The sequence below is a fragment of the Henckelia pumila genome, chromosome 4 (genome assembly GCF_033568475.1).
Source record: "Henckelia pumila isolate YLH828 chromosome 4, ASM3356847v2, whole genome shotgun sequence".
In the NCBI taxonomy this organism is placed as follows: Eukaryota; Viridiplantae; Streptophyta; class Magnoliopsida; order Lamiales; family Gesneriaceae; genus Henckelia; species Henckelia pumila.
In genome coordinates, this window is record NC_133123.1 from 71672630 (window position 1) to 71697173 (window position 24544).

Here is a 24544-nt window from a genome sequence, read left to right on the forward strand (position 1 = left end):
ATTCATCATTTTTATTAGTATCTTACTATTATATTATTATAATCATAACAGTTTTTTTCTCTTAATTTATCTCATAATTCTATATTTTTCAAGATAAAAAATCATTATTACCCATAAATATTAATATTAAAAGTCAAAATGATTCACTTAGAACATAATCCACGAGAGCATACACAATTACAAAAAACTATAAAAAAAACTCACTAAAAAAACTCAGATATTAAGAGTCAATAAAAAACCCAATAAAAATAAGACGCAATAAAACAAACAAACTCAATATTTAGACCCAATTAAAAAAACCCCAAAAAAATTACACCCACTAAAAAAACTCAGATATTAAGAGTCAATTAAAACCCAATAAAAATAAGACACAATAAAAGCAATTCAATTATTAACAATAAATACAAACTCAATTATTAACACATTAATACATGTAGGAAGAGAGAGGAATTATTGTGCTTCCTCAAATGTCCCTATAATTTTCATGCAATTCTCAAAAATACCTCTTGCATTTAACATTCCAATAAACAAAATTTGGGCAATTATGACAATACACAATAAAAAACTTTGCCCTCCATTCATCATTTTATGGTAGATTTATAGTAGATAGAAATAGATATCTTACTATTATATTATTATAATCATAACAGTTTTTTCCTCTTAATTTATCTCATAATTCTATATTTTTCAAGATAAAAAATTATTATTACCCATAAATATTAATATTAAAAATAAAAATAAAAATGATTCACTTAGAACATAATCCACGAGAGCATACACAATAACTACAAAAACCTATAAAAAAAAACTCACTAAAAAAACTCAGATATTAAAAGTCAATTAAAAACTCAATAAAAATAAGACGCAATAAAACAAACAAACTCAATATTTAGACCCAATTAAAAAAACCCCAAAAAAATTATACCCACTAAAAAAACTCAGATATTAAGAGTCAATTAGAACCCAATAAAAATAAGACACAATAAAAACAATTCAATTATTAACAATAAATACAAACTCAATTATTAACACATTAATACATGTAAAGAGAGAGAGAAATTATTGTGCTTCCTCAAATGTCCCTATAATTTTCAATGCAATTCTCAAAAATACCTCTTGCATTTAACACTTCAATGAACAAAATTTGGGCAATTATGACAATACACAATAAAAAAAACTTTGCCCTTCATTCACCCTTTTATAGTACCTTTTATAGTATGATATACTGATCTAGATACGGCTGAAATACACGGTTCATGAGATCCATGAATACTGCTGGAGCATTGGTCAACCCAAATGACATCACCAAGAACTCGTAATGCCCATAACGTGTCCGAAAAGCAGTCTTAGACACATCTGCATCTCTAATCCGCAACTGATGATAACCAGATTGTAGATCAATCTTGGAGAATAACGAGGCTTCCTGCAGCTGATCGAATAAGTCTCTATCCTCGGTAGTGGATACTTATTCTTCACTGTAACCCTGTTGAGCTCTCGGTAGTCAATACACAATCTCATGCCTCAATTATTAACACATTAATACATGTAGGGAGAGAGAGGAATTATTGTGCTTTCTCAAATGTCCCTATTATTTTCAATGCAATTCTCAAAAATACCCCTTGCATTTAACACTCCAATGAACAAAATTTGGGCAATTATGACAATACACAATAAAAAAACTTTGTCCTTCATTTACCCTTTTACAGTACCTTTTATAGTATGATATACTGATCTAGATACGGCTGAAATACACGGTTCATGAGATCCATGAATACTGCTGGAGCATTGGTCAACCCAAATGGCATCACCAAGAACTCGTAATGCCCATAACGTGTCCGAAAAGCAGTCTTGGACACATCTGCATATCTAATCCGCAACTGATGATAACCAGATCGTAGATCAATCTTGGAGAATAACGAGACTCCCTGCAGCTGATCGAATAAGTCCTCTATCCTCGGTAGTATATACTTATTCTTCACTGTAACCCTGTTGAGCTCTCGGTAGTCAATACACAATCTCATGCCTCAATTATTAACACATTAATACATGTAGGGAGAGAGAGGAATTATTGTGCTTCCTCAAATATCCCTATTATTTTCAATGCAATTCTCAAAAATTTTCCTTGCATTTAACACTCCAATGAACAAAATTTGGGCAATTATGACAATACACAATAAAAAAAAACTTTGCCCTTCATTCACCCTTTTATAGTACCTTTTATAGTATGATATACTGATCTAGATACGGCTGAAATACACGGTTCATGAGATTCATGAATACTGCTGGAGCATTGGTCAACCCAAATGGCATCACCAAGAACTCGTAATGCCCATAACGTGTCCGAAAATCAGTCTTGGACACATCTGCATCTCTAATCCGCAACTGATGATAACCAGATCGTAGATCAATCTTGGAGAATAACGAGGCTCCCTGCAGCTGATCGAATAAGTTCTCTATCCTCGGTAGTTGATACTTATTCTTCACTGTAACCCTGTTGAGCTCTCGGTAGTCAATACACAATCTCATGCCTCAATTATTAACACATTAATACATGTAGGGAGAGAGAGGAATTATTGTGCTTCCTCAAATGTCCCTATTATTTTCAATGCAATTTTCAAAAATACCCCTTGCATTTAACACTCTAATGAATAAAATTTGGGCAATTATGACAATACACAATAAAAAAACTTTGCCCTTCATTCACCCTTTTATAGTAGAATTTATAGTAGAAATAGATTTATAGTAAAAATAGATATATATACTTTTGATAGACCCAGTAGACGGTATCTAGACACTAGACCATGTCTGACTTTTCAGATTGGGCCACAAAAGGCTCAAAATATTTCGCAAGGTCCAAATTTCTCGGTTATTTTGGAACAAACCCGTCAGAGACCGAGTGGCCCGTGAAAGTTTTTGTGGTGAATCTATCTCATAATTCTAATCAGTAAATTGTGCCCATTTTCTATATTTTTGGGTGTGAGGATTGTAACTTGTAAGCTAGCGACATCTATACGAGTTCGTGATACGTAGAAGGCTCTATGCATGCATGTACGTACATGAGTTATATTTAAAATCTTTTTTTTTTTACAGAAGTTATATTTAAAATCTTAACTCGATATTCACGTGTTTTCTTTATATGTAAAATTTTAATTCGATATTCACGTGCTAAAAAAAACCTCGCTTTTATGTAGTAGATTCCGTTTCACAAAATTGACCGGTAAGCGATGATAATTTTTACGTTTAAAAAATGACTTGATATTTGAAATTCCCAAAATATTGTGATATCTGTACAAAAATTACATCAAAGCATAATTAGTTATATAATTTCCATATCTTAGATAACATATTTTTAAAATTAATTATATATATATATATATATTATAATTGTGATAAAAAAAAATGAACCATATTATCAAGTGTGTCAATAAAATAGAAACGTCGATAAATGTTGGGAATTTTGGCAAATAAAAACAAATGATAAGTCATAAGGGTTGTGAATTAGCTGTCAATTTTGGTTCATTTCATGCCTATCCAGGTCATCTAATTAATCGGAACAAATCAAAGTCCCATTGTTATTTTACTTCTTTTGACAACGAATTCAAACAAACATTAATAGCAAATTATAATTAGCCTACTTTTTTTTGTTGAATTTATGATATTGTATAATATATATATATATATATATTCTCTGTCAATATTATATTACGTAAATAAATACACTCAGAAAACATTTTTCTATAGCTCATATGATGCAGTGACATAATATTTCTTGCTGTATTGTTAGAACTTAAAAGTGAGGGTTTTAAATCCTAGTTATAACAAAAACCTGTTCTCATCACATTGTAAAAACAAAAAAAATCGTATATTTTAATCACATATGGATGGTCATAAATAATTTTTTTAATCTTATACATAAAAGGGCATTATCATAAATGTTTAAAAAAATATTAATTCATTTGGATGTTTGATAATTTTGTCTCTGTAATTGACTTTGTAAATTTTTGCAACCTAACATATGGATAATACCCCAATTATAATCAACAATATATAATTAATTACGTCTATGTGTAAAAATACGAACTGTTAGATGCATGGTTTGGATATTATCCATATGCTAGCTAGGATATCATCTACCCAAAATACCCCAATAAATAGATCCCCTCCCGCAAATTAAGATATAATTGTCCAATCGAGCTAGATCATAAATCATCCACTCTATTGTTTTGAGCCAAAATGTTAAAGATAATATCCTCAAAAAAAATGTTAAAGATAACGTGAAAAAAAAAAAGAAAATAATACAAGATGAAGCCATGATTTATTGCTTTTTAAGAAACCTTAAAAAACAATTATTTTGAGAAACAATGATAATACACAAAATAATTATTTTCTCCGTCCCGATTATATATTCATTTTTTCATACAAATTAAGAAAAGTCATTGAAAAGTAAATTATATACAAACTTCTCATTTTATCCCAATTAATATATTCAAAAAATAGTTACACAATTTTCAAGACGTAATTAATAAAGATATATCAATAAAATAGTATAAAATATTACTAAATACAATGTAATATTTGAGACAAATTAACAAAAAAGAAAATGTGGTTGATATAATCGAGACGAGTTGGAGTACATGTTAAAGTAATCAAAATAACATAACTCAAAATATATATGTTTCTAATCTATTATAATCAACAATTAAAAATTATACAAAAACTCAGATGAGGTCATCTTATAACTCAAATTTACAAAACGATCTTCGATTCGATTAGACTAATGAAAAAAATTTTATGCTATACGTATTAGTTTTTTCAATAAGCGTGTATAATGTTAATACATCATGCGTACGGTTATAAATCCGTGAGAGATACTGTCCTAACTAATTAAACTTCAAAAATATCAAACGATTATAATAAAAACACAACATATAAATACGATCAAACTCGACTCGGAATGAACTACGAGAATCACGATGAACTACAAATGATACAATGGTTGTTTAAATGCAACGATTCTTTAACATTTTAAAATTTTAAGATACTTTGTAATAATAATTATGTGAACAAGAGATGGCATGAGTTGTTTTTTGACCTACCTGCGACAAATAAATCAACAAACTTTAAAATCAATCAATTAATAAAAATAATAATAAATTGAAATTTGAGGAATTTTGAAATGGTGGACTTGATTGTGAAATTTAACATAAATATGAATAAATACAGCTGCTTCCCAATTGCATTGAGTAATTGGAATTTAAGTGTATCCCAGCTGGCCAATACAGACACCATTCCACTATCCGACAAAAACCCCTTCATCCAAACAATACCTAGCAAATACTAAGCGACAGCATACAGGGATCATATTGCAAAAAATTTAAGCCCCACCTATTTTTCTTTATTTTTTGTTTAAAAAAAAGTATATTTTATGTATTGATTGCTACTTGGGCAAATTTTATATTAGGGAATATTATTACAAAACTTTTAATAAGAAATTCCATCAGAAATATCTAGAAACTCTTTTTTTTTAATCTTGAAAATAATTCTTATTATTTTCATACAATCTGAATACATGTTTTTCTTGTTCCTAAATTGTGATCTATAAATTTCAATCTACATCAATCTATAAACCCTTCAACCTTCAACCTTCAACATATAACTATAATTAAAATATAAATAATTTTTAAAAATATATATAATAATAAAAATAATAATTGACAATCAATGGTTAAACATTGTACCCTGACTCTAATTTTAGTTTTAGTCGACAATTTTTATTTTTTTGTTTAATATTTTAAATCATTTTCTAATGAAGTGTTGATGTGGCGTCCAATTGTGTAATAACACAAAAAATAAAAATTATCGATTAAAACTAAAATTTGATAATATAAAAAATCAAAATCACAAAACAATAAAAATACAGAGTGAAAAACACAAATTTTCCTAATATCAATTTTAAATAGTGAGATAAATTTCTTCTAATTTTCCCCACCACCAGCAAGTAATAATAAATCCTATGTTATTAATCATAAGTTAATTATAATATATGGTTTTTATTGGTTAGTACTAATAGTTTACAAGAATAATAATGAAATAAAGGGGTGTTTTTGCAATTAAACTGGACAGGTATGTGTACCAGTATTGGATACCATCGCTGGCACTTACCGTACGTGCAAACCAGCTCATATCGCACGCATGCCCATGCAAGCCCCTCACCCCAGCCTGGCGTACCCCACTCCCTCGCTGCCACAGCCATGTACGATTCCCATATATGAGCTGCTTCTCCTTTGATTACATCATTCTAGTACACATCTTGTTCTGGGAAGAAATTTGTTCGTTGTTTTGGTTACTGTGTTGATAGCTAGCTAGTTGGAGTTTTGGCGAGAGCTAGGGAAGTGATGGATCCATGTTCTTTTGTTCGGATTTTCTGGGCCAATCTGGCGTTGAAGTTTCCTGACAAAACCCATCTCTCGTCCCTTTCGTTTTTCTGCAAATTCAAGCTCAAAGGGTTTCCCACCCAGGTTTCAGATGTCACGGTCCTTGCGGCGGAAAGCGGCCCGTTTGAGAGCAGAATTCAGGGTTGTCTCACCTTGAGGAAGGCGGAATTGGAGAGTTTGATGAGCAAGTCTTCTTGTCTCAAGTGTGAGATTTACAGGAGAAGTGCTGCTGGAGGAAATGGCGGTTGTGGGTTTGCCAATGGCGTGAAGCTCTTGGGCTGCGTTGCGGTGCCGTTGGATTTGAGGAGTATTATGGAAAATAATCGGAATAATCGAAGAAGTGTGATTCAGAATGGGTGGGTTGCGATCGGTGGTTCGGGGGTGAAATTGCACTTGAATGTGAGGGCCGAGCCCGACCCGAGATTTGTCTTTCGGTTTGATGGGGAACCCGAGTGCAGCCCGCAGGTTTTCCAGATCAACGGCCATGTGCAACAGCCTGTTTTCACTTGCAAGTTCGGGTTCAGGAATTCTGGGGATAGGATTTTGAGATCCAGGTAAACTTAATTTCTTGGTTTTATTTCATTAATTAAATTCAGTCATTTTATGAACAAGAAATTTGATGAACAAAGTTTATGAATCTGTATGAGCTGCCAATTAGCACTTATTTCTTGATTGTGTGAAAATGTTCTAACCAAGATTTCAGTCCAACCAAGATTCTATAGGTTTAGTTTGCAGCAGGTTGAAAATGGATAATTAAACCTGATTTTGAACAATAGATGCCCGAAATGAAGTCCATGAATGTGTGTTTTAGTTTCCAGTAAGCTCTGATTTCTTAAATGTAATCTTGATATTATTCGGTTTCTTGTTGAAATTAGATCATCGCTGTCGGAACCAAGTACCTCAACCAGCTGTTTCAGTGCATTTACAGAAGAAAAAGAGGAGGCCCCGGAAGAACGAAAAGGGTGGTCGATCACTGTCCACGACCTCTCCGGCTCGCCGGTGGCTGCTGCATCGATGGTTACACCATTTGTTCCATCACCTGGCACTAATAGCGTCAGCAAATCGAATCCTGGAGCATGGCTCATTCTTAGACCAGGCCACAGCACGTTCCAGCCTTGGGGACGCCTCGAGGCGTGGCGTCAGGGGAAAGACGTTGGCTACCGATTCGAGCTCATACCCGACGATGGCATGGACTCGATCCGACTTGCGAATTCCTCCATTAGCACAAAATATGGAGGGAATTTCAGCATAGACATCAGTAACGGTCCAACTCCTATAACTAGTCCTAATAGTAGCTTTGATCTCAGTTCGGGATCAGGGTCCGAGTTGGGGTCGACGTCCGGTTCGGGATCTTGGGCGAATTTTTTCTACAGAGGATTCGTGATGTCATCTACCGTGGAGGGCAGCGGCAAGTGCAGCAAGCCAGAGGTGGAAGTTGGGGTGCAACATGTGACCTGCACGGAGGACGCTGCTGTTTTCGTGGCTTTGGCTGCTGCCATGGATTTAAGCATGGACGCTTGTAAGCTGTTCTCTCGGAAGCTCAGGAAAGAACTGAGACAAGAGAATCTTGATTAGTTTAATTCGGGATCGGGTTGTGTTGGCAGTTGGATTTTGAATTTTGGAAATTTGGATTTGTATTCAATTCATTGCAACAACGAAGAGCTTGTTCAAAATTTATTCTTTAAGAGAGTGTACAGTAGTGATTACCAGCTGTTTGTTTTCTTGATTTTTCTTGCTTTCAATGTAATAACTTTTCATTGTACGTTAATTGATAGGTTCCTATCATTTTATTGATAAATGGTTTTTCTTTATTGGCTTTATTGGATCCATGTTTACACTGTAGATAGTAATAGAGCTGGGACAATGCATTTAAAATATAAGCCAACTCATTTCAATCCATGTTTACAATGTACAGATTAAAATCCTTAATACCATCAAATTTTGGTTCAAGATATATGATAAAGCAGAAACAACAATGTACTTGAGAGTGAATTCTTAGACAGTTGACAAGAGAAACAAAAAACATACAGAAAGAGCCCTCTTCAACTCATATTATCATATATCATGCTGCTGCTGCATCTTCATTGTTTGTGTCTTCGGTGTGTATCTCAGGGAGTGTATCAAGATCTGCACCGACATCTTCGGCGCCTTTCTCCTCTGATGAATCGGATGAGTCTATTGAATCCTGTCGTATTTCTTCAAGATTTTCGGTCCCTTCAGACTTCGAGATTTTGGTTTCATAAGTACCAGTTAACTCAGAGTCTAAATGGTTATCATCCACGTTTAAGGTAGAATAGTTGGCCTTCTCTAAACCAGTACCTTGTAGGTTCAAGTCCTCCGAGAATGTATCCAATGTGAGAATCTCAGGAACATATTCTGATTCAGCCTCCTTTGTTTCCGAGCGAGGATTCGAGTCATTCGACCACATATTTTCCTCGTTTTCATTGTAAGTCACATTTGGCTCTGCATCATCTTTAACCATTTCACCAGCTTCTACTACTTCCAACTCTTTCCTCTTCTCACCTTCATCGGTTTCCTCGCTGGCGTTCTCTTCCAATCCATGTTCAAGAATGTCCTCGATCTGTTCATTCTCATTTTCCATACCTGCCACTCGGGTTTCATGACTCACTGCACTAGAAGCATCATCAGCCTTGTAATGTTCCTCACGCGCCTCGTGCGAACTCTCATCATCTCCATTATGATCTGTTTCCTCCACCGAACTTTCCTTCTCCATTTGATCATCAATATCTGCCGGATCTTTTTCTTCAATATTTTCATTCTCAACAACTTCTTCCCCCTCCCTTTCACCAACGACGGAATTTTCTTGATCAACTTCAGCATCATCAAACGTCTCATCTCCGCCATCCACGCCTCCACTCTCATTTTCCTCGTCTTTCTTGTCTTCTAGCCCATCTTCTTCATGCTTATTTTCCTCCACATCTTCCACACTCATTTCCTCCAGTCGGGAATGGATACCTTTTCTTCCGAGTTTTACAAAAATCATTTCACTATGACCACTGGGAAGCGAAACTTGCACATCACTTTCATCAAATCCTTTCTTCTCATCGTGAGAAGGCTTCACTTGGTATATTAACCAGAAGCAAACACCGAGGAACAAACATATCTGCCAGACATGCTTAACCTTGATTTCCTTCGATCTCTGGTTCGTTTTCACGAACTGCCGGTACATAATGACTTCCGAAGAGCCGTCCTTTTATCAAGCTACTACCCTTTTCTCACCACCGACAGCAACACAACCTGCCACAACATCAAAAGGAACATTCATAGGAGAAAAATAATCATATGGTAGACAAACCTCAGACGACCGAAACAAGAAAATCATAATGTTTCCAGATATACAAATCATGTCACACATATTTTCCTTCACACTGTTCATCTCTATTCAATATTCCTCCTCTTGTTTCAGTTATGTACATGTGTGTGAGGGAGGGACTCTCTAAAATCTGGCAGTTTTTAGTGAAACGAACAAAAGTTAAGTTCAAATCCAACCAATGAAGAAACTACACAAGCTTGAACATCTAAAGCCAAAAACCCAGTTCAAGAAAAAAGATCTAATCAATCAACCAAGTGATGATCAAAGGTCCACGATTCCACTCAAGCACTCGTAGTTGATTATTAACATTTTTATACACATTCACTTCAGAACTCGCGGAAACCACCGAATTCTTCCATTTAATCGACCTGAAAATACTGGGTAAGTAATTAAACATACAGAAATTAAGCGGATACAAGCAATAATACCTGAAGAAAACGAGAAAAATTCTTTCAAGTTGATCACAAAAGTAGTAAGAACACAGTCAGATCAGAAACTATATATATATACACACATTGAAAAATCAAAGTTTCAAGTATTTCCTCCCTCTTCTTGTGTGATGCATTTGATCGATAATTTGAATGGCCCCAAATTTTTTAGAAGCCTTGTTATTATTATTATTATTATAGAATACATATATTATCTTGCACTTCTCAATTCATTTTCATATTTGTTTTCAAAATTTTTAGTTAATTTTTTTTGGTAGGCTTATTGAGTTAATCGGTCCATCTACAATTTTTTTGAATTTGATCAATTTCAATTTCTATTCTTGAGCTTAAAATTAAAATTTTGTTGAGCATAAGACTGGGATACCAAATCAAAATATCGATTTTTCGGGATATCGTACCGAAATTTTTTTGATATATATACATTTTTTTGGTATATCGAAATTTTTTTCGATATTTGTACGGTATCAATATGGATTTTTTACATACCAAAATTTTAGAATTTCGATATCGGTACCGGTACCGATATGATTTTTTTTTTTACCAATATTTTTAATACGATACATCGAAAACTCACCCTTAGTTGAGTCGACGGAAATTTTGTTTCTTTAATGTATTCATATTAAGCTTGGACTTAATTTTAATAAGCTCATCTACAAGATTTTTCAATTGAACGTATTTCAAGATTTATTATTGAACTCAAATTGAGTCTTTGTTGAGATGACTGGTTATTTTTATTTTTTTTTTTAAATTACGTTAAGCTAAAAGCATATCACATGAAACCAAAACCTACTTTTTTTAACTTTTTATTTCAACTCATTTTTTTCGTTTTGAAAAAGAACTACAAAATTATTTTAAAAATTAATTTCTGGACTTTGAATTAAATTTTAAAAATAAAGTGTAAAATGTCACAAAAAATGACGATTTTTTTAAGTTAAATTATTTTTCTAGGAGCGGGCGATCTCGGTGACCAACGAATTTTTTTAAAACTTTATTGTTGCAATGGAAAACATTTACTGATTTACGTGTATATATTTATAAACACTCCAATAAATATCGGTGTTGAGATTTTACATTCTTTTACTTTTGACACCGTTTGGTTTGAAGTATGATATAATTAAGCAATATATAGATAAGTAATATAATGTAATAAAAAATAAATAAAAATTAATAGTTAAAATAGTATTGAATTTGATTGATAGATTGTAGTTTATTTGATTTGATTGATTAAATTTTATATAAAAATGTTAAATGACTATTTTGTCCTTTTAACAATAAATAAAATAAAAATTATATTATTTATAAGAGGTAATATAGTAATTTAAATTCAATAATTTGATTAATGTAAGATAAATAATTAATAATTTGATTGATGTAAAATAAATAGTTAATATATGGATAAATAATATGATGAGAAGACGTGTGATGAGATAAGATGAGTTATACATATATTAGTAATATGGTGAACAGAACGATGTCTAAACTCAAAATTCGTTAGTTTCTTGAGATGCACAGTCTCTTAGACTACTAGTCTGAAAAGAGAATTCGGCCTCCCAACTGAAAATTGATAGCTCCATCCATGGGCGTCGGGCGGAGCCACCCCAGCCCCGCCCGGTCTTAATTTTTTTTTTATATTATTATAATATATATTTAATTGTTTAGGCCTAACAATGATCTTTGCCCAAGTTAAATATGTAGACTTGTTGCAGGCGTGCAGCCTATTTTCTGAAATATATTTGTTGTGTTTGATTAATAAAATTGGTTTGAAACAAAATGAAGGCAGATGAAGCACATCTCCTTCGTACGTGAATTTTTGTGTTTCTTTAAATTAAGGTTTTTTTTTTTTGTTTTTGAACGGTTTGATTTTATTGATGTGTGCACTTGCGAGTTTCGTGGAAATAATTGTGACTTTCGGATATTTTTTTAATAATTTCATTTAGTTTTTATAATTTTTTATGTAATTTTTTATTTTAAAGTTGCTTCGTTTCTTTTATAATTAAGAAATTAGGTGTTTCTTTAGTGGTTCACGAGTAAATTTTTTCATGGTATTTTTTATTACTTGAAACATCATATTTTTCCTTCTATGTATATGTTGGGTAAAATACTAGTAATCTTTGGATATATTGAGTATATGCGGGTGAACAAAAATGGCTAGAGGAAAATTAGTCGAGGCAAGAGTTTGACTCTTTTTCCTTAAAACGTTATTGCCCCGTCCCGGTGCTTACGACTATTGGCAAACGTTTTCCAAGATACAATGACTATCGACTTTAAAATAGTAGCACTACAAATTTTAAAGTCACACGAACTTTGAAATGTTCAGAACGCTATGAATTCGAATTTTACTCGTTCAACTTAAAAATTCAAACCCAAGATTTTATGTCTTGTAAAATTTGAATCTAAGTGTTTTGCTTAAAATTCGAAACACCTCTCGAATTTAATTCTAAAGATCGAATCTAAGCGCAAAAAGCTTAGAAAATTCGAACCAATATTTTATGTCTTGTAATTCGAATCTTAAGCGCTAAAAGCTTAAAAAATTCGCAGAAGAATTAAACAAGAGAGAAGATAATAGAAAATGGTGTGAGATACAAATGAGAGGGGATCTCTATTTATGAATGTTGAAAAACCTTGATGAAAAGACACAACCTTTCACCAATTGGAACAAGCACCACTTCACATGAAGTGGTGCTTCCCTTCCCCACACCACACGGCCATTCAAAGGCCGTGTGATATACTTCAAATTCACTCGGCCATGTGTATATTTACTTAATATATATAATATAATATATAACATAATATTATAATATATATATATATATGTGATATAATATAATATAACATAATATATTATATTATATATTCATATACATCTATCGTTTCCATTAACTTTTCAACACGATAAATTCGAACTAATTAATTTCTCATTCACTTTATTTGATCAATACTCGAGAAATAGTTTTCTTACGAATTCTACTCGCGATATAGAATTCGTTCGCAACTTGTTCGAATTATTTATTAACTTTAAATGAGTACACAACTCATTTTTTCCAACAATCCCCCACATGAATGAAAATTAATGCATGTGACTATGCTGACTCGACAAATAGCGTTCTTGCGAAAAATTATTGCATCAGGATAGGTAGCTTTTGGCTTTGAACCTTCCTTAGTGAAACATAATCGGATTTACTTGGCAATTAGTGGACGTGATGCCTTGAACTATTCGCCGTTTTGTGTAAACCAAGAAAGTTATGCTCACAAAATAACCTTTCTAACATTTCGTTTAGTTCTCACTGTTGTGTTCAATTCAGCCTTGGACACCGCTTGGTTCCGCGAGTGCTTTACATATTTGAAGCGACCACACTTCGCACTTACGTAGGTGATCTCCTAGGAGAGTGTTCCGCAATACTCTAACATACCATTTCGTATGTCGTAGGAATCATTAAAGGTATAGACCTATCCTCATACCCCTATTGCGTACAACACCTGTTATCATAGGAATGGGAAGGAGATTTCTCCAAGGTGTTTCTCCAATCTTGTAATTTAGTTGTCCCTTTTGAACCTAGATCTTGGGATCTCCAGACAACTAGGTTGGGTATCCACTACAAGATTTAATTTTGGGGTTTTAATCTCATTCCCCTCGATAGGCAATTCATTTGATCTCTCGGTATACCTTTTGTTAGTGGATCCACGAGATTCTCCTTTGATTTTACATAATCAATGGAGATAATGTCATTAGAGATCAATTGTCGTATGGTATTATGTCTACGGTGTATATGTCGAGACTTACCATTATATATGTTGCTTTGTGCCCTTCCAATTGCAGATTGACTATCGCAATAATTTATTATTGAGGACACGAGCCTATTCCAACAAGGGATTTCTTCTAAGCAATTTCGAAGCCATTCTGCTTTTTTTCCCTGCTTTGTCCAAAGCAATGAATTCGGATTCCATTGTGGACCGAGCAATGCAAGTTTGCTTAGAAGACTTCCATGATATGGCACCACCACCAATGGTAAATACGTAACCACTTGTGGATTTTGAATCTCTTGTATCCGATATCCAATTTGCGTCACTATAACCTTCTAGCACTGCAGGATATCTCGTATAATGTAATCCATAGTTCAAAGTGTATCTTAGATATCTAAGTACCCTTATCAATGCCTTCCAATGTTCATTACTAGGATTACTCGTAAATCTACTTAATTTGTTGACAGCATATGCAATATCCGGATGAGTGCAGTTCATGATATACATTAAACTACCAATTATCCTTGAATATTCTAATTGAGATATAGGTTCACCTTTATATTTGGCAAGATGTAGATTTTGATCACAGGTGTTTTAATCAAGGACATGTCATTCGCATTTATATTTTTCTAATATTTTCTCCACGTAATGAGATTGCGACAACACACGTCCTTTCGATGTCTTGGTAACTTTAATTTCCAAAATGACATCTACTTCTCTCATATCTTTCATATCAAAATTCTTCGTCAACATTTTCTTAGTAGCTTTGATGATGTTAATATTACTTCCCACAATTAACATATCATCAACATATAGGCAAACTAAAACATATGTTTCGGGTGTACCTTTAATGTAAATACATTTATCACACTCGTTAATTTTGAAACCATTTGACAACATAGTTTTGTCAGATTTCTCATGCCATTATTTTGGTGCTTGTTTAAGCCCATATAATGACTTAACGAGTCTACACTGATTTTTTTTCCTTTGTCCGGGAACCACATACCCTTCGGGTTGTTTCATATATATTTCTTCCTCAAGTTTCCCATTGAGAAATGCTGTTTTTACATCCATTTGATGTATTTCTAGATTATACAATGCTGTAATTGATATCAATACTCGAATTGATGTTTTTCTCGTCACTGAAAATATGTATCAAAATAATCAAGACCTTCCATTTGTCTATAGCATTTGGCTACTAATCTAGCCTTATATTTTTCAATAGATCCATCAGTCTTGTATTTTCGTTTGAGAATCCATTTGCATCTCAATGGTTTATTTCCCGTAGAAATATCAACCAATTCCCATGTGTGATTTTGCATAATGGATTCAATCTCATTGTTCATTGCCTCTTTCCAAAAAGAGACTTCAGGACTTGATAGTGCTTCACTGATTGTCCTTGGTTCATTTTCCAATATATATGTTAGAAAATCGGGGCCAAATTCTTTAGCAGTTTTAACCCTCTTGCTATGTCTTTGTTCTTGTGGTTCTTCCGTGAGTTGACCACTCTTATCTTCATAAGTCTTTTTTCGATAACTTATCTCTTTATTTTCCTTACAAGGAAACGTTTATTCAAAGAATACAGCATTCCTTGATTCAATAATAGTTCCTTCGTGCACATCACTTATTTCAAACTTATGTACCAAAAATCGATATGAATTACTATTATTTGCATATGCAATCTATTGTTTTTGGTCCAATTTTTACTTGCTTTGGTTTTGGTACTTTCACCTTTGCCAAGCACCCCCACACTTTTAAATATTTGTAGGAAGGCTTGTGACCTTTCCATAACTCGTATGGATTTTCATCCTTACTCTTGTGTCGTACTTTATTAAGAATGTAGTTGGCTGAAAGGATCGCTTCCCCCCCCACAAGTTCTGTGGTAATCCTAAACTCAATAACATTGTGTTCATCATTTCTTTAAAAGAGCAATTTTTTCTTTCAGCAATTTATTTGTTTGTTCAATCGGTTTTCAACCTCATTCTTATAGTGTTTAAACACTTCAAGAGCTTTATCTTTACTTCGCAACAGATATACATAACAATACCTTGTGCAATCATCAATAAAAGTAATGAAATACTTTTTTCCACCTCTAGTTTGCACAAACTTTAAATCACATAAATCGGTGTGAATTAATTCTAAAAGCGACGTGCTTCTTTTCACAGATGGAAATGAGGCATTTGTTAATTTAGCTTCCACACAAATCTCGCATTTGTGTTTCTTGTTAACATCAATTGAAGGCAATAAATTTAATTTTACTAGTTTACGTAATGAATTATAATTTACATGACCCAAACGATAATGCCATAAATCACACGACTCGACCAAGTAAACAGAAGCATATCTTTTATTGCTTTCAATATTACGAAGTACATTCATCGCATTTAATTTGAAAAGGCTTTTCTCCATATAGCCTTTTCCTACAAACATATCATTATTAGACAATACAAACTTGTTAGAATGAAACACTAGTATAAATCCAGCTTTGACAAGTGCTGATCCAGATACTAGGTTCTTTCGAATGTCCGGAACATGTAGCATATCAATAAGGGTTAGTACTTTGCCGGATGTCAGTTTTAGCACCACTTTACCTAGACCCACAATGTTTGACGTAGTTGAGTTACCCATAAAGAGTTTACATCCATGATCGGGGTGAAAGTAACATCTCTTTTTATGCACATACATGTCTTGTTGCTCCAGTATCAATAAACCATTCTTTTGGATTATCCACTAGATTGGCTTCAAACACAACCGCAGACAACATGAGATCAGACATGTAAGTTGACAATTTATCGTCTTTGGGGATGTTCACTTGGTCCATTGATTTCTTTTGATTACCTTTATTTTCTTGGCAATCTCGAGCCAATTGGTTGGGTTTGCCACAGTTGTAACAATTTCCCTTGAACTTTTTGGTTTTTCCCTTCTTTGGACCATTTTTTTTTTTGTGCTTTCTCTTTTTGCTGGTATTTTGTTCCACCAAATTTGCCCTTGCCTCAATCCTTGTTTCGGCCTTCCTTTCGGATGCCCTGTTGTCCTTCTCTATTCGCAGGCGCACGATCAAGTCTTCAAGACTCATCTCTTTGCGTTTATGCTTGAGATAATTCTTAAAGTCTTTCCACACAGGAGACAACTTTTCGATCATGGCCGACACTTGGAATGAGTCACTAAGAGTCATTCCCTCCGCATGAATTTCTTGCAAGATCACTTGTAATTCTTGCACTTGGGCCATAACTGGTTCAAATAACATTTTAAGATTGTTGGGTAAAATACTAGTAATCTTTAGATATATTGAGTATATGCGGGTGAACAAAAATGACTATAGAAAAATTAGTCGAGGCAAGAGTTTGACTCTTTTTTCTTAAAACGTTATTGCCCCGTCCCGGTGCTTACGACTATTGGCAAACGTTTCCCAAGATACAATGACTATCGACTTTAAAATAGTAGCACTACAAATTTTAAAGTCACATGAACTTTGAAATGTTCAGAACGCTATGAATTCGAATTTTACTCGTTCAACTTAAAAATCCAAACCCAAGATTTTATGTCTTGTAAAATTTGAATCTAAGTGTTTTGCTTAAAATTCGAAACACCTCTCAAATTTAATTCTAAAGATCGAATCTAAGCGCAAAAAGCTTAAAAAATTCGAACCAAGATTTTATGTCTTGTAATTCGAATCTTAAGCGCTAAAAGCTTAAAAAATTTGCAGAAGAATTAAACAAGAGAGACGAGAATAGAAAATGGTGTGAGATGCAAATGAGAGGAGATCCCTATTTATGAATGTTAAAAAACCTTGATGAAAAAACACAAAATCTTTCACCAATTAGAACAAGCACCACTTCACATGAAGTGGTGCTTCCCTTCCCCACACCACAGGGCCATTCAAAGGCCGTGTGATATACTTCAAATTCACTCGGCCATGTTATGTATATTTACTTAATATATATAATATAATATATAACATAATATTATAATATATATATATATGATATAATATAACATAATATATTATATTATATACTCATATACATATATCGTTTTCATTAACTTCTCAACACGATAAATTCGAACTAATTAATTTCTCATTCACTTTATTTGATCAATAATCGAGAAATAATTTTCTTACGAATTCTACTCGCGATATGGAATTCGTTCGCAACTTGTTCGAATTATTTATCAACTTTAAATGAGTACACAACTCATTTTTTCCAACAGTATATTGTAAGGATATAGATTTAAGGAGAAAAATTAATATATTATATATGCGAAACTTATATTTTTTACAATTACAAAGATATTTTTGGAGTCAGCCCACTTGAAACATTAGTATATAATTTTTTTTCATCTCAGTGTGTAATTTTGTAGTTAACATTAAATGTTTTGCAAGTTTTTCTTGATTGTTAATTAGTGTTATAATATATTTTAGTTTTAATATATTTATTTTACATCATTTAATCTTTTTTACGGGATCAACCAACCCAAGTTTATATTTTTTTTTGGCTGTGTACGTCTGTGCTCCATCACCGCAAGCAACGGTCTTGTCTATGCTATCTCATTCGGGTAGTGCAATGGGGATCCAACGGCCCAATTTTTTTTGCATTTGAGAACGCGAACATCTAAAATACAAAAAAAATTGGGCCGTTAAATGCAGCACATGTACCTATGAGTTAGCATAGACAGAACTGCAAACTTAAGATCATGGATCTGCCATGTTAATGGTTGGAAGTTGGCTGAATTCTTTTCTTTAATGTTACTACTGTACAGACACTGGACACAGGTGAAGATTTGGAGCTGGATTCATTTTCTTTTCCCGGGATTTAAATGGGAACTTAATATCCTGGTCATAGGATTTTTTTATTTTATTTTTGAATATGTTGCTGATATTCGAATTTCAAGTTAGTTTTTAAATCATTAAAGACAAAAATTTCTTTTATTGTTTTTATTCTACAAGTTTAAATTTTTTAATACAAATATATTGTGTCACAACTACGAGTTTAGAAAACATTAGAGTTATATATTATTACAATTAGAAATACTGGGTACCTTTATTTTGTCTCAAATACCTTAATAAGCTTTTGAAAAATTATTTTTTCCCAAGGGGGAAAAATGTCTAATTTCTATATGTTGACCGTAAAAATATGAGAAAGATAGTTAAAACTTATAAAGATAAATTTCAATTTGTGAAAAACAAAACGGCTATTTGTGGCATGTGGGGATTACCAGATTTTTTTTTTTTAACTCTTTTCAAAAAAATATTTTCTTTTAATCTATTTTGTTGTTTTTTTGCTGATGCATGTCAGCATGGGCATTTAAACACAGTATATATAAAGAAAAACATCGCTTTACTCGCATTAATTGAGATAGTTTCAGGGCAACTACTTTGCCATAGAAAATAGATGTTTTCCATTATATTTGAGATAGTTTCATGCAACTACTTGCCATTAAAAAAAAAAAACTAAAAATCAAAACCATTTTTCTTTATACAGGTGTATAAATACCATTTCACAACTAAATAATTTGTAAAATGTTACCGTTAAAATCGAATATTTTTGAAAATGTTTCCCAGAATGTGCTGTTATTTTTATTCCCGTAATTTAAATCGTTATTGGTTTTGCATTACCGGGAGATCTTAGACTAGAAATTCCCCATCTCTGCAAAGATAAATTTGTACACAAGAAACCAGACAAACAAAATTTTCAAGATACAATAATATTGTTGTCTTATACTCAGATATATAAAAGAAAACAAGGCGACACACTTTCCACAATTACAGTTTGTAAAAAATAATACTATAAGAACTAAAGATGCTATTTATTTAGCACCTATGATCATAAAGAATACAACCTACATGATCAAAATAATCAATGCAATGGTTTGAGGTGGAAAATCTGGCAAGCGGACTTATACGATTTCTTGGCCGCAGCCTGCTCAAACTTCTTCACATATGCATCATTCTCTTCCAAGCTTGTTTGAATGAAAAATCTAATCCACCAAGACGAGCTTCGCAATTTTGCCTATATCATGAATATAGGCATGTTAAGTTGCAAGAATTGAGGTATAGAAATGAAACACAAAATATGGTATGTTGTATAGTTCTTCTAATCTGAAAGAAAGGTAATCTACCGCAAGTTACAGTCCATTCCAATCAAACAAGGAGAAGAAATAACTCCCTTCCCTTGCCCCTCTCTCGACTTATCACTCACCCTAACGAATTATTTCTTACCTCACTCTGTCAATCCCCTGCATTTTTACTTCCCTCTCTTGTCCCCATATGACGTGACTAACACAATATTGGCCTTTTTTCTTGAGAAGAAATAACCCCCTCGAGTTATCATTCACTCTAATAAATTATGTCTTACCTCACTCTGTCACTCCCCTCTGTTTTTACTTCCCTCTCCTGTCCCCATATGACGTGACTAACACAATATTGGCCTTTTTTCTTGGCCCGAATTAAATTTGGACTCTCGGCTGTAGCTCTCCTCCTAACAGTTAGCCATCAATTCAAACATTCTTGCACTAGAGAATTACATGTTTATGAGAAATGGTCCATCCACCAAAGATGAAATATCGATGCCTCAACAGTTTGGACTTTGGAGCTTACAATTTCACAAATAATTGAATCTCATAATCCTTGGGTTTCATCGGATATGTCAGAAAAAACTATAGTTAAAAACTATTTGTTGTATTAATCATTTAAGTTAATAAATTCTATATATAATGAAAAAGAAAACATTAGGCGAATGGGAATATCTGGTGAAGAGGCCAATGGTACATCAACCAGGAATTTGAACAGTTAAAAGCTTCAAAAATTCATGCTGATACTATGAATTCTCAGATATTTTATTAAACTTTGTCTATTTATGGCCATTCAAGCAAGATAATAAAATGTGCAGGAAACCAGGTTGAAGGAAAAAAGCGGCACTTACAGGGCGACCAAACTTGGACAGCTCAGCCACTTGAGCTTTTTGAAGACCTGGGTACCCTGCGAGCAAAAAGAATTTTAGATAAAAGCACTCGTCACCATAATAATGCTATGATCAGGACCCCTCGCTGTTACACTTTCCCAATGTTTGTAATTATTGTATGCTATAGATGAGATAAAAATGTTATTTCACCTCCTTAAAATTAAAATAAAAATTCTAGGGCTTAGGTTTCACCCCATACAGGAACTTATAGGGTCATTAATCGTTATCCCCATTTTCAAGTATCTAATCAGCTCTCAGATATAGCAAGAGTGTGCTGAATTGTTGGTTCCATGTTAGAATAAAGAACATTGTAAAAGGATTTTTAAATAAAGACAAACTTAAGAAACCAAGCGATGCACTCAGCCCAGTCTCAAATTTTAAATATATTCCTTATGAACAATGTTATTAGTAATTAGTAATTAGTCATGGAGAATTACCAGATAATATAACTAAACCGTCTGCAGATACCCTAGCTAGTTCTGGAACTGTCTTGTTAAGGTATTTGGGTGACAAGTAATCCAGTGCATCTGACACTATGACAAGAGAAAACGACTTTGGCCTATAGGGAAGAGGGAACTTGATATCAGCCACACGAACAACACCTTTGTGCACAAGACCCCTGCAGTTTGCATCAGCATCATCTAGCTCGTAAGGTTCCACACCCCACGCTTCAGTATCTTCTTCTTTTAATAGTTGTGAGACTATGGAACAGGTTTCAGGGCCTACATGCAACACTTTCTTCATGCTGTCGCCATATGCTTTCTTAAGAATGGGGATTAATCTCAGAGTTTCTGATGAACATGAAACACCCCCTGCATATACATGCCCGAGTTACTGAAAAAATGCAGCTTATCTCCAGAAATTCTAAGAGAAACCACAAGCAGAATAGAAATACATAAACAGATGAGGAAGCCATGCCAAGCAGGTAGTTTATATTTTCATCAACAATAGGAATTAAACACTATAAAATCAATTATAAATTGCAGAATTTACCTACAGATGTCAACCAAAGAAAATATCGTGATCCAAGTAAAAACAAGTTAAGTAACACGTCCATAGCTCAAAACAAATTGAGATTTCCTAAATGGAAAAAAGTTGCAGCTGCAGTGGTTGCAGGTACATGCAACAAAACATCGTATAAGTACACCTGCATTGCCTGGTTCTGATTCACTAACAAGGAATATTGGTACCAAGTACACTTATTTGTCACCGTCATGTCTTTCTTTGATATGTTAAATATGGAAAGAATAGTATCTGGTAGAGCGCCTTCATTTCTAGCTAATACCAAAGTGTGCATCTTTGCATCTTAAACATGCCGATAATGATTTGCATTAGAGGCTCTTGACAAGATAGAGTCAGTTATTTTAGATCACGTGCAATTACCATCAACTCTATCAAAAGCAGCTATGTCACCACTCCTGCCACCTGTCATAAAACGATTTAAGACTTAGATCTCACTATAACAACGAACTTCATGATCAAACATTTTCAATGGAAATAATTTATCAGAACAAATGAAGGTACTAAGGATAGATGCTAAGTTCCCGTTCTGCCAGGACTTTCATCACATCAAAATTTAGGGGAAAAACAATTACATAAAAATTCAGCTAAAAAGGAAATCATGACAAATTAAAGTTCGATGTTATTTGATGAATCTTGCTAGGATATGTGTTGGGTGGGTGCAAAAACCAAAGGATCAACAACAGACCTGAATCATGATACACATATCCAACAACCAATAACGCTCCCTGAAAATGACAAAAAAAGTAGTTAGCTCATCAGTTATCTTGCAACAAAGAAAATCAACCAGATAGAACCTGACGGCTGGGCCATCATCAGAATTCATAAAGAACTTAAAATTTAATCAGTGGCATCCATCAACCATATATTCTACGATCCATATGAAATGCTAATGTTAAAAATTGTACCACAGCGTATATTTATCGCAATAAAGGAACGTAGGCATGCTTGTGAATGCCAAGAGTGTGTACATATTTCTGGGAAGTGAACTAGTGAGAAATAGTTAACGGAAAAACCAATATTTACCACAACAAGAAGGCCAATAGATAATATGGGAGATGGGCGAGATTTGGGGTGCAATGAACCCACTAAAGGAAGGCCCCCATTATCTGCAAATCGACGAGAAGTATTGGGTCTTCTAGACATTGTTTTAATATCCTGCAAAACAAAATTTGGCACAAATATATAAATGTCAGCCCGATTAAACAAGAAATATTATGGTAAAACAATTTTTTTTTAAAAATAGTATTTACCATATAATGCTCATTCAGCTAAATCTATAGTATAAAGATCCGTAAACTGGAGAACCGAGACATCTGATCTCAGTACCCAAAATTCCTCGACTAAAATATTCTTAAACGCACTAGACACAACACAAACACTCTAACCATCTCAAGCAAAATGAATTTCTGATAAACTAATAGTAAGAAATATCCAGTGCCAACACAGAAGAAGCATTCAATGCAGCCAAAGCAGGCCAAAAATGTAATACAATCCATGACACGTTTTGCCACCGCAATAAATTTCCAATATTCATATCCATTCCTAACCGTCAAGCAACCAAAAACAAGAAAACAGCTGATTGCACTTAACGAATACGGGATTCTGGGAAATCAAACACGCAGCAGAAACAAAATCAAATTGCAAACCAATGACGAATCAAATTCACAGCTCACATCTCTTATTTCACTTAATCTTGAAAAGACAAATTTTTTTTAAAAAAAGAACCCACAACTTCAGGAACGGAACAACGTCGCATCTTCTCAACAAAGAAGGGGACCATAAAATCTAAGAACCAAGAATTGTACCAGAGATGCTACCTGGAATGGCGAGAAGTGGATGTGGGATCTGGATCTGCTCGTTTGATCTCAAGGGAGGGGAGAGGACAGAGAAAAAAGAGCTACAATTTATTTCGCTGATATTGATTTTCTATAATTTTCTTTGACTTAATATGTTTGGATTAAATTAAAGTTAAGTACCATCTAACATCTCTAATAATAATGCAACTCAATTAGTGGGAAATTTAATTTGATTTTAATTACGTCGGCAGAAGCCACGTGATATTTGACAATAAGGTTTTCCCTTCCATTTTTGGCTATACGTACATGTGCAATTCAAATTACTAAAACTTGTAAATATGTAATGAAATAACCGATTTATTTTTCGAGTCGGGGAATATATTGTTACAATTGGACATCGAATCGAAATTTTGTATTTGACGAACTACTTGACATGGACGATGAAGAGTTCTTTTATGATATTCAACACTACATGCCCATTTTATGCCCACCATGTACAAGTCAACTCATCTATTGTACCGGTCAACTCATTTATTGTACATGATGGGCATGAAGTGGGCATGTAGTGTTGGACACCATAAAAAAACTCGGACGAGGAAATAATGGAATTATATTATAATTATAATTATAATTATAATAATTAAAATGATGGATAATTTAGAACCTAAATTGATTTAATGAAATTATCATGTTAAATTTGTTTCTTGTCACACTAGTGTCATGGGGTTTTGAGTCGGTCGGTTTAGGCGGTTTTTGTAAGACCCAAAAATATTAAATTATTAATTATGGGATTTGAGAATTAAAT

At 33.4% G+C, this 24544-nt stretch overlaps 3 protein-coding genes across 3 annotated transcripts; 1 reads left to right on the plus strand and 2 right to left on the minus strand.

Annotated features, from left to right (window-relative positions):
* The first annotated feature begins 6255 nt into the window (after nt 1–6255).
* Nucleotides 6256–8254, plus strand: LOC140859950 (uncharacterized). Its single transcript, XM_073262603.1, has 2 exons — nt 6256–6988; nt 7310–8254. The coding sequence occupies exons 1-2, from the start codon at nt 6396–6398 to the stop codon at nt 8007–8009; spliced, it is 1293 nt and encodes a 430-aa protein (XP_073118704.1). The 5' UTR covers nt 6256–6395; the 3' UTR covers nt 8010–8254.
* A 93-nt stretch (nt 8255–8347) lies between these two features.
* On the minus strand, nt 8348–10360 carry LOC140864683 (uncharacterized). The gene is made up of 2 exons (XM_073268981.1): nt 10197–10360; nt 8348–9692 (listed from the first exon to the last, which is right to left on the minus strand). The coding sequence occupies exon 2, from the start codon at nt 9622–9624 to the stop codon at nt 8497–8499; it is 1128 nt and encodes a 375-aa protein (XP_073125082.1). The 5' UTR covers nt 9625–9692; nt 10197–10360; the 3' UTR covers nt 8348–8496.
* A 9272-nt stretch (nt 10361–19632) lies between these two features.
* LOC140864092 (probable pectin methylesterase CGR3) lies at nt 19633–23886 on the minus strand. Its single transcript, XM_073268012.1, has 7 exons — nt 23761–23886; nt 22967–23098; nt 22629–22668; nt 22304–22345; nt 21358–21732; nt 20882–20937; nt 19633–19969 (listed from the first exon to the last, which is right to left on the minus strand). The coding sequence occupies exons 2-7, from the start codon at nt 23084–23086 to the stop codon at nt 19817–19819; spliced, it is 786 nt and encodes a 261-aa protein (XP_073124113.1). The 5' UTR covers nt 23087–23098; nt 23761–23886; the 3' UTR covers nt 19633–19816.
* Nucleotides 23887–24544: the final 658 nt, after the last annotated feature.

Excerpts from the sequence above, each read along its gene's own strand:
- LOC140864092 (XM_073268012.1), bottom strand. The coding sequence starts at position 23,086 with ATGTCTAGAAGACCCAATACTTCTCGTCGATTTGCAGATAATGGGGGC. Across the intron at positions 22,346-22,628 it reads ATATGTGTATCATGATTCAG|GTGGCAGGAGTGGTGACATA; the intron begins GTCTGTTGTTGA and ends GTTTTATGACAG. Across the intron at positions 21,733-22,303 it reads TGCTTTTGATAGAGTTGATG|GGGGTGTTTCATGTTCATCA; the intron begins GTAATTGCACGT and ends ATGTATATGCAG.
- LOC140864683 (XM_073268981.1), bottom strand. The coding sequence starts at position 9,624 with ATGTACCGGCAGTTCGTGAAAACGAACCAGAGATCGAAGGAAATCAAG.
- LOC140859950 (XM_073262603.1), top strand. The coding sequence starts at position 6,396 with ATGGATCCATGTTCTTTTGTTCGGATTTTCTGGGCCAATCTGGCGTTG. Across the intron at positions 6,989-7,309 it reads GATAGGATTTTGAGATCCAG|ATCATCGCTGTCGGAACCAA; the intron begins GTAAACTTAATT and ends TGTTGAAATTAG.